Source organism: Chrysochloris asiatica, unplaced genomic scaffold (genome assembly GCF_000296735.1).
Source record: "Chrysochloris asiatica unplaced genomic scaffold, ChrAsi1.0 scaffold00178, whole genome shotgun sequence".
Classification (NCBI taxonomy): Eukaryota; Metazoa; Chordata; class Mammalia; order Afrosoricida; family Chrysochloridae; genus Chrysochloris; species Chrysochloris asiatica.
The window spans coordinates 4,269,109-4,279,460 of NW_006408696.1; the positions used below are offsets into that span (position 1 = coordinate 4,269,109).

At 47.3% G+C, this 10,352-nt stretch overlaps 1 protein-coding gene across 1 annotated transcript in view; it reads left to right on the forward strand.

Annotated features, from left to right (window-relative positions):
- ABCC1 (ATP-binding cassette, sub-family C (CFTR/MRP), member 1) overlaps window positions 1-10,352 on the forward strand; it is a 135,022-nt gene that overhangs the window by 76,275 nt on the left and 48,395 nt on the right. The window contains exon 15 of the mRNA XM_006871999.1: window positions 2,262-2,337. Within this exon, the coding sequence (XP_006872061.1) occupies window positions 2,262-2,337 (76 nt within the window). The remainder of the gene's footprint in view (window positions 1-2,261; window positions 2,338-10,352) is intronic.

Here is a 10,352-nt window from a genome sequence, read left to right on the forward strand (position 1 = left end):
GTTGTTGTGAAGTGCCGTTGAGTCCGTTCCTTCTCATAGTAACCCCGTCTAGGGTTCCCAAGGAGCAGCTGGTGGGTTTGAACTGCCTACCTTGCAGTCCAATGCATCATCCTGCAGTACCACACCAGGACTCCCTAGTTCACATAAAGCCCTTTAAAAATCGAAAGCTCAGGTTGTAGATGTTCTGGGTGAATAAGGAGTCCTGGGTTGGTGCTGTAGGACAAGCACTGGACTCTAACTGCGAGGTCGGCAGTTCAAACCCACCAGATGCTCCTCAGAAACCCTATACAGGGTCGTTATGAGTCAGAGCTGACTCAACAGCACACCACAACTCCTTAGGGAGATCGTCTTGGTAAAGAAGAGTTCCATATGCCCCTGTGTTAATAGCCTTATTAACGTTCCTCACAGCCCAAGGAGGTCAAATCATCTCCCATCCTGTTTTAAGCTGAGGAACCTGAAGCCCAGAGTGGTTTAGTGACTCCCCGACAGCCCAGCATGGGGATTTGATCCCACGAAGTCTGCCTGCAGAGCTCAGTCAGTACTGCCAAGGAAAAGTGTGTATGTTTGTATGTTAGTTTGATGTGTGAGCAGTACCTGACAATTGGTAGATTCCAGCGTGTCTTCCATGTTACCCTCGTTCCTGGTGTGTAGAAGATGCCAGACAGAGGTTCACGGAGTTGGGGTTTGTTTAGCGCATGTCTGTCACACGTTGAGTCAACCTCTAGAGCAGGGTTCTGTTGGAGCCTCTTCCTTCTTTGTTGTGGGGTGCATCTGTGCATCTATTATTTAGGATGTTGAACAGCATCCCTGTCTTCTACCCATTAGATGCCAGTAGCAGAATGTTCCCCCTCGAGCTCTGACAACTGAACTTGCCTCTTGGTTATTAGTTGCCATTGTTTGATTACGTTTCATGGTGACTCAGGTGTGCAGAGTAAAACGGCTGCACCGTAGGGTTTTCAGCACTGTGGGAGCAGAGCACCAGGCCTGTCTTCCAAGGCACCTCGGGACAGGTTAGAACCTCCAGCTTTTCAGCTAGTACTCGAGTGCTTAACTGTGTGCACCACCCAGGGACTGCCTCCAAATTGCCAACTGTCCTTCAGGGGGCCAGTCACCCCCCAGCTGAGAATGAGTTCCCTAGTGGATGCTGTGATCTTCCCCTCAACATCCCTGGCCTGTGGTCACCTGATTTCTGCCAGTAACAAGTCCCTGGGTGAGCACCATGTGAACAGTGTCATCAGCCCCAGGGGCCAATTTTTTGGCAAAATTGAGGGGCTGAAATTCGAGGTGGCTGGTGGAGGTTTAAAGTTCCTGCTGAGCTGGGGTTCATGGGAAAACCCCTGGCCCGCCTCTTGCTGTCTGGGCCTCCTCCCTGCCCTTGTGGGTGCCCAGGGCAGCTGTCCTTTGAGGCTGCCTTGAGGCAGGTCTTCCCTACTGGTTAGCTTCCTGACCCAAGCACCTCCCAGTTTCCATCTTAGTGAGGGAGGAAGGTTCGGTTAGCCAGTAACTTCCCTTACCCCAAGCTTTTTATCTCTAGTATGTGTGTGCGTATTATTCATTCAGTTGTCCACTTAAAAAAACACCTTCCCCTCCCTTGTCTCCAGGTGGTTTTAAGGAGACTCATTGTTAAGAGATGATTTAAAAAAAAAAAAAAAATTTTTTTTTCTTTTAATGAGAGGGTTATAAAAGGAAAGCAGGGGGAAGAAAAGTAAACGAAGACAGGTGCTTGGAGGCTTAGAATCACATGGAGTCATGTACTAATGTGGTATCTTAAACCCAGCCCTCCCTCCCCTGTGCCTTAAAACCACACTTCCTGTTCTGAAGCCAGCTCTCTCTAGTTGTTTTGTGACGAGATTGGCTTGCTGTACCTTGCTGTGGAGGCCAGGAGATGCTAGCAGGCTGCCCCCCTGTGGAGGGGTGAAGGGCCCTGCTTTAAAGGAAGGGGGGGGCTCTGGTTTCAGGTTCCTCATTAACCTTTGCTTCTTGTCAGCCCTTCCAGCCATAGCTGTCCCAGGCAGGCTGAAGGGTTCCTGGCTTCAAGTTACCCTGTGAGCCCACCCATCTCCTGGGTCGCACATCTGGTGATGCTAACATCTTGTGGTTTCCTTCTGCGTTCTGGGTGTGAGGGTTCTCTCAGAAACAGGCTGATGTAACCCCAGAATGTCTAATGCCAGGTGTTGAAACACTTGGTCAGAAACAAGAACAGTGAGAACACGCTGTGCTGTCTTCTACCCCTGATGTGCTGTCTCTGATATGCTTTCCAGGATCAGGGACTTGCAGCGTCACCGTGAAGAATGCCACCTTTACCTGGGCCAGGGGTGACCCGCCCACGCTGAATGGGTAAGCCGGGACGTACATGCATGTGTGGCTTTGAATTCTAGCCATACTACCTCTGCGACATTCCTGAGCTTCGGTGTACCCGTCTGGAACGTAGGTCAGTCCTACCTGCTTCACCTGTTCTAAGGAGCAGATAGTGTGTACCTGGCACAAAGAGCTCCTTGTAATCGTTAGCTGCAGGAAGCTTTTGTGTGGAGTAACTGAGATATGTCCCCTTTTCACATCCGGCAGCACTGTGGAACTCAAATGATGCCCTCAGGACTTCGCTCAGCTTTGTTTTGCTCTGGGGGTTTCTCCCCTCATGGTAGCAAGTGGCCCCCAGCCACTGCAGGTGTGCCTCTCATCTCTCTAGCTTACCTGGCCACAGTGGGTCAGTAGCACCTCCCTGAGCCCCCATCATGTGCCAGCAGGGACAGAACACAACTGATTGGCCAGCAGGCCCGAGGTGGTAAGCCTGCCAGGATGGACCTGTCCTTTCTTGAGGTCCCAGGGCCATGTACTCACTGCCTCCCAGTGTGATGCCTCACCCACCCCAGACCTGATCTTTGCCAAGCATGTAGTTCAGTGCTTCTTTCAGGCCTCTTTATGGTGTCCCCGTAACGGGACCTGTGCATTCATCTAGGAGGTAGAATTGTTCCCTTACCCAGAGGAGCATGCAGGGCACAAAACTTCAGAGAAAGGAGTCTGCATCAAACATCCCCTGAGGATTTGTGGCAGAACTGCATTTCTGGGAAGTTCTTTCTTAGGTCTCACTTAAATCCTGTATGCTTCAGTTTAGCTTTTCTTTCTTATTCTGCTCCCCAACCAAATAAGCTATATCTGTGCTCTCTTCAAAGGTGCCTTGGTGGAGCAGTATTTAAGCATTTGCCTTAAGCATTAGCCAAAAGGTCAGTGGTTCAAACCCCACCAGCCGCTCTGTGGGAGAAAGATGTGGCAGTCTGCTTCCTTAAAGATAGTGGTTAGGTGCCATCAAGTCAGCTCTGATTCATAGTGACCCTGTGCACAACAGAACGAAATACTGCCCTGTCCAGTGCCATCCTCACAATTGTTGTCGTGTGTGCATCCATTGTTGCTGCCATTGTATCAGTCCGTCTCATTGAGGGTCTTCTCTTTTGAGCTGACCCTCTACTTTATCAAGCATGATGTCCTTCTCCAGGGACCGGACCCTTGTGATAGATAACATATTCAAAGTCCATGAGACAATTTCTCATCATCCAGGAGCATTCTGGCTGCATCTCTTCCAAGACAGATGTGTTTGATTTCAGCCTTGGAAACCCTGTGGGGAATTCTTCTTAGTCCTATAGTCTCACTATGAGTCAGAATCAGCGTGGATTAAGTTTGTTTTGGGGGTCCACATCCTTTCGTCCATCCTACCAGTCTTAAAGACCCTCTTCTTTAGAGCTGTCTTGCCTTCTTGGACCTTCAAGTTCGTTCTCTATTCAACCATTTCCACATCACATCTGGGCAGTGGCATTAGCCATCTGACCAGCTTCCTTCCTTCATCTTCACTCCTCAAATACAGATAATTAATTAAGTGGCTGAGTTGTAGAATTGCCTCTGATGCATGGAGCCCTTACACACAACGGAAGGAAACGCTTGTGGCCCAGGGCTGTATAATCCTTACACTGGTCAGCAGGTTCTAGTCCTTCACTGTGGTTCTGATACCACTTCAGGTCTCCAAGGGTCTCCCCTCACTGGCCCTTGACTTCACCAAATACAATGTCCTCCAGCAGCTGAGCCCCACAAAGTTCTCACTGGCTGATTTTCATAACTAGATCCTTAGACCTTTTTTCATAATCTACCTTTATGCGGAGGCTCTGCTGACCCCTGCCACAAAGGTAGCAGTCAGCATGAACTGCAGATCTGCACTTTTCTTTGTTTTGGTTCAACTTTTAGCCAACCTCCCATGGAGCACTCACTTCTTCCTCTGACATCACCACCTGGATGGAACTCCGTCAGAGCGCTCAACATAAAATGACAGACGGCCAAATAGGCAGATGCCAGCGACAAACTCGGGGTCCCCACTGGACTCCCTGATTTCTGACTTCCTGGGTCCCACAACTACTTTCGGTTTGTTAATTTACTGGAACAATCCACAGAACTCAGGAAAAGCAATGTACTTTGATTTCAGCTTTATTATAGGAGAAAATGAGGTTTACATGTGGTTGTTCTTATGTGCCGCGCGTCGGTTCTGACTCATAGCAACTCTGTATAGGGTTTCCCAGGAGCAGCTGGTGAGCTTAAACCACCAACCTTGCAGTTCAAGTGGCTTGGCAGTCTGGTGTATAAACCCACAGCGCCACACCAGGACTCTGAGGTTCACATAGACACACACAAAAGATACCAATGAAGAGATGCACGGTGAGGTCCAGGAGGGGTTCCCAGTGTGGAGCCTCCGCATCCCAGAAAGAGATGGACTTCCCTCTCACAGACGTGAATGTCGCTCACCAACCAGGAAGTCCGTGACGCTGCTGTGTTCACAGTTCTTCTAGAGGGTCTCATTAAGTAAATCCCAAATCCAGCCCCTCTCCCTTGTGGTTGACTAATACTGCGAAGTGATACGTGACGGGTCATTCTGACCTGGACAGCCCGCAGTCCGGAGTTACCACCTCCCCTCACCTCACCTCTTCAGTCAGTAGGGTCAAGAGTCCATATGAATGACACGTCAATGCCAGGGCTTTAGGGTCACCTTTCAAGATCCAAGGTATAAGGTCCAAGTACTTTATGATGGAGAGTTACGTCCATCCAGCTGATAAAACGTGCATTACCTACGGCTGCGCCTGTCCCAGCCTGTCACTGGGGCTGTAGTGACCGTTTTCATCTTCTGTGGCAGGTGCGTTACACAATTTCATCAAGATGGTCCCCCTGAGGAAGAGTTTCATTGACCCTCCCTCTGTCCTGGCTGAATCTTGTAGGAAAGAAAATGAAGTGGGTGAAAAACAATTCCACCCCAGAATCTAGTCAAGACAGCATCTTACTAGTATTGTAAGAAAGATAAAAACCTACACTTGCATTTATAATTGGAAGAAATCCTGTCTTAAAGATTTTTAATTTACTCACCTTTTCTTTTTGTTAAATGAACTAGGAATGTAGCAATCCTCGTATGCTGCTGTAGAATAATGCGCAAGGTGGGTTTGAACCGCCAGGTCAGCAGTTCAAGCCTACCAGTCACTTCTTAGAAACCCTATACAGGGTTGTTAGCAACAAAAACAACAGAAGAAAGTAGAGCAGGAGCTGGGTGGTTTCGTAGACTAAGCAGTGGACTGAAAACCACAGATTGACCCCTTTGAGCCCACCAGCTGCTCCGCAGGAGAAAGATGAGGTTTTCTGCTTCCACTAACATTACAACCTAGGAAACCCAGGCTCACTCTGAGTAGGAACTGACTCCGCATACTTAACAACAGCAATGTGCGTGTGTTTGGTGGTGGTGGTTGTGTGCCATGAAGTTGATTCTGACATATATGTATATGTGAGTGTGATGACCCCCATAGGATAAGCACTGAATTGTGAATCACAACATCGGCAGTTTAAGCCCACCAGCCGTCCTGAGTGAACAAGATAAGACGTTTGCTCTCGCAAAGATTTACAGCTTCAGAAACCCCATATGGAGTCACTGTCAGCAGAACTGACCCAACGGCACTTAACAGCAACAGCAGGAGGCACAGCAGCACTGAACATATTTGGCCAATTAACTGGGATGTCTCAGGAAACCATGATCTTAAGCCTCCCAGCCAAGGAACCAAATCCCAGGAGGTGTTTGCTTGTGTACACACAGCCTAGGCAGCTGCTCCTTAGTGTTGTTTTTGTAACTACAATGTAGGGAGTAGGGAGGGCTGTCAAAATGCTGATTCAATTTATGGAGCAGAAAGAAGCTTGAAGGGAAGCATCAAGATCAGGACTGGAGGATGGATGGGGTAATACAAGTGCCCATGATCATCCTTTGTCCTTAGGAATCCCCCCCCCAAAATAGTCGCTGTAACATTCTGAGCTGACTTCTGTGCCTTGCATTGAACTGGCCCTCAGAAAGAAGTGTTTTGATTGGACCTTTTTTGGAAGGCACCCTAATGAGACTAAGGCAAGTGTGTTACTGAGCAAACTCGTCTGCAGCCACCCATCATTGCAGAGACATCTCCAACATGATTTAACTAGAATAAACCCGTGTGTGGATGAACTGGGACCCTCGTAACCATGCTTTTGGACTTAGCTTTGCACATCTACCCCACATTTCCGTTGTACCTTTTTACAGGTGTGCCATTGATTGGCATCAGTGACATTAATCGGCTGTACAACCTTCGCCATTAGCCAGTATAGCGTTTGCATCGCCACAAACAGAAACCCTGCTCTGTAAACAATGAACCAGCCTCTTTGCTGCCTCTCTTCCACTCCTGGTAGCCACTGATCAGCTTTAGTCCATATACATTTGCCTTTTCTTCTCCTTTTTATTTTTAATTGGATCCGTGGGTTGTGCCCAAGGGTCTATAGAGTGTGTACTTTAATTTCCAAGTATTTCTTGAGTGTCTAATATTTCTGACTCCTAATTGTATTCCTTCCACCAGTCATCTGTCAGTTTGTCGTACTGTGGTGGTTTGTGTGTTGATATGATTCTGGAAGCTATGCCACAGGTATTTTAAATACCAGCAGGGTCACCCACAGTGGACACGTTTCAGCTGAGTTTCCAGACAAAGACAGACTAGGAAAAAGAAGAAATGGATTACTTCCAAATATTTGGTCACTGAAAACCTAATGAATTGCTGTGGAACACAGTCAGCACCAAAATACTGAATACTGAAACATGATGAAGAGCGCCAGAATGTTGTCAGATACAGTGCTGGAAAATGAGCATTGGGCCAATAAAAAACATCCATAAAAATGGAGAAAGATTGTCAAAGACTTCATTTTGCTTGAATCAACCATCAACACTCACGGAAGCAGCAGTCAAGAAATCAAACGACATGTATTACATTAGGCAAATCTGCTGCACCAAGACCTATTTAAAGTGTTGTAGAGCAAAGATGTCAGTTTAAGGACTAAGGTGCACCTGACCCAAGCCACAGTATTTTCAATAACCTCATATGGATGCGAAAGTTGGTCAGTGAATAAGGAAGACCATAGAAGTATTGATGCATTTGAGTTATGGTGTTGGAGGAGAGTATTAAAAGTACCATGGGCTAGAACAAACAGTTCTTTTCCAAAGTGTTGGAAGAAGTACAGCCAGAGTGCTCCTTGGAGGCCAGGATGGCCAAACTTCATCTCTCATACTTCAGACATACTATCAGGAGGGACCAGTCACTAGAGAAAGACATCATGTTTGGTAAAGTGGAGGGTCAGAGAACAAGAGGAAGACCCCCCCGTCCCATGAGATGGATTGGCACAGTGGCGGCAGCAATGGGCTCAAGCTTATCAATGGTTGTGAGGTTGGTGAAGGACTGGGCAGTATTTTGTTCTGTTGTGCATAGGGTCATTAAGAGTAGGTACTGACTCGATGGCCTAACAACAATCTTATTCCTAAGGAGCTCTGGTAGAGTAGTGGTTACAAATTGGGATGCTATCTTCAAGGTCAGCAGTTCTAAACTCCCAGCCGTTTAGTGGGAGAAGGATGAGGCTTTCTGCACCCGTAAAGATTTATAGTTTTGGAAACCCTATGCAAGGTTGTTATGAGTCAGAACTGACTCCACAGCAGATAACCACCACCACTAATCTTATTCCTGGTGTGGAGCTGTAGGATCAGCACTGGACTGTGGAACCACAAGGCCAGCAGTTCAAACCTACCAAGCTGCTCATAGGAAACCCTACACAGGGTCATTATGGGTAGGCAGCACCTCACAACAATCTTACTCAGTTATGGTAAAGAATTTTCTCTGTATGGTTTCAGTTCTTTGAATTTATTGATGTTTGTCTGAAAGGCCAGCATGTTTTGGTCCACATCCCAGGTGTAATTGAAAGGCTGTGCTTTCTGAAGTTGTAATGTAGTGTTCTCTACAATGTCAGCGCGCTCCCAGTGGGAACAGAGACCTTCATATCTTCTAGTTCTGAACTTTTTTTTATTTGGTCAACTTGGCCAGTCACTGAGAATGAAATGTCTAAATCTCCAATTACAAAATGGTGCCCTTTTTTTGTGTTTTGTTTTCCATTTGATTCTATCAGTTTTTACTGTGGGTTGGTGGTGGTGGTGGTGGTTATATGCCGTGGAGTTGGTTCCTACTCATAGCAAACCCTGCATAGGGTTTCCGAGGCTGTAAAACTTTTCAGGAGCAGAAAGCCTAATCTTTCTCCTGCGGAACGGCTGGTAGTTTCGAACTGCTTACCCTGAAGTTAGCAGCCTGATTCGAAACTTGTACGCTACCAGAGTTCTTTGTGATGTTGGTAGACCTGGTTATAATTAACCTATTCTATTAGGGACATAATGAATGAAAAAGTGACAATTTGTAGATCACATTTATATCAGGAAAATCATAAACATCCTGTTTAGTTAGGCATGAGAACATTTACCGACCTCAATGAGTCCCAGAGCACTGCAGGCATTCAGGGGCTCGGCTGCTAACTGAAAAGTTGATGATTTGGTTTCACCCGAGGTACTTGATATGATCTACTTGTACAAATTCAGCCATTGGAAAGAAAAAAAAAAATGCTCCTTTGATACACACAAGAGGCCATGGGCTGGCGTTGACTCAGTGGTAGCTGGTTTCACCTTCTGAATGAACCTTATATTGTAAAATGTCATTCTGTGTCATGCACTCTCTGCCTTGTGTGGCCCTGCTGGTATAGCATCCAGCCTCACAGCAGCACACAGTGTGTGTGCTGTATAGGAGCAAACAATAGCCGGTGCTCCCCTGCGTCCCCTCCACAAGGCGCAGCAGTCAGTAACACTGAAATCTAACCATGTCTACACCCTGGGTACTACCGTCAGAATAGCATACCAGTGCCAGCCTGAAGATGCCACCCCTCTTGGTGGGCAGATGGCAGCTCTGACTCCACTGTGGGCAGGAGGGCACATGGACTGAGAATCCTCGGGAACGTTCAGTAAGGCCTGTTGTATTTTAAACCAGTTGGTGACACAAAAGATTTGCACTCAACTATTAACTTAAAGTTTGGTGGTTTGAACCCACCCAGAGTACTACAGGGGTTGTGTTGTGGCTCTGTGGGATAAGCACTGGACTGAAAGGTCAATTTGGACAGCAAGGTTGGTGATTCAAACCCACCAGCCACACCTCAGAAACCCTATACAGGATGGCTATGAGTCAGAACCTGTTCAACAGCACTTAACAATATAGGTGCTGTGGAATAAATGCCTGGCATTGTGCTTTCATGAAAAGTACAACCAAGAAAACCCAATGGCGTATTCTGCTAACACATGAGGTCATTGTGAGACGTGAGGTCATTGTGAGACGTGACTTAACAGTAGTAGGTTGCATTTTTTTTTTTTTTTAGTATGTCATCTTGTCAATTCTGGAAACCCTGTTGGTGTAGCTGGTTAAGCTTTGGGCTGCTAACTGCAAGGTGGGCGGTTCAAGCCTTCCAGTTGTTTCTTGGGAGAAGGATGAGGCTTGTCTGCTGCTTCGAAGATAAACAGCCTTGGAAACCCCGTGGAGCAGTTCTGTTCTCTTCTGCAGTATTGTTCTGAGTTGGAATCGATTCACCATCAGTGGGGTTTTGACTTCCCTGCGATGTCCCGCGTGTGTCAGTCTCATCTCTGCCCCCTGTAGGATGTTCCCCATAACTGAAATTTCACAGGTACATTGTCAGGCCTTTGCCTCTGGGTGAGCTCAGACCGCCAACCTTAGGGTTACCAACCGAGCATGTTGACCATTTGCACCTCCCGGGGACTTGCCTTACTGTGTGACTTGTTAGACAGTTTCATTCAGTAGGAACATCTTTCTGAAACTCAAAACTCAGGTTCTTTCACATCAACAGGAGAAATCATGGGCGTCCAAGCATGACATCTTTCGGGGTCCTCCCAGGCTGGCGCCCGCCCCCCTGATTTGCAGTGTGCTCTCCTTGCCTGGTCCTGTGTCATGCCT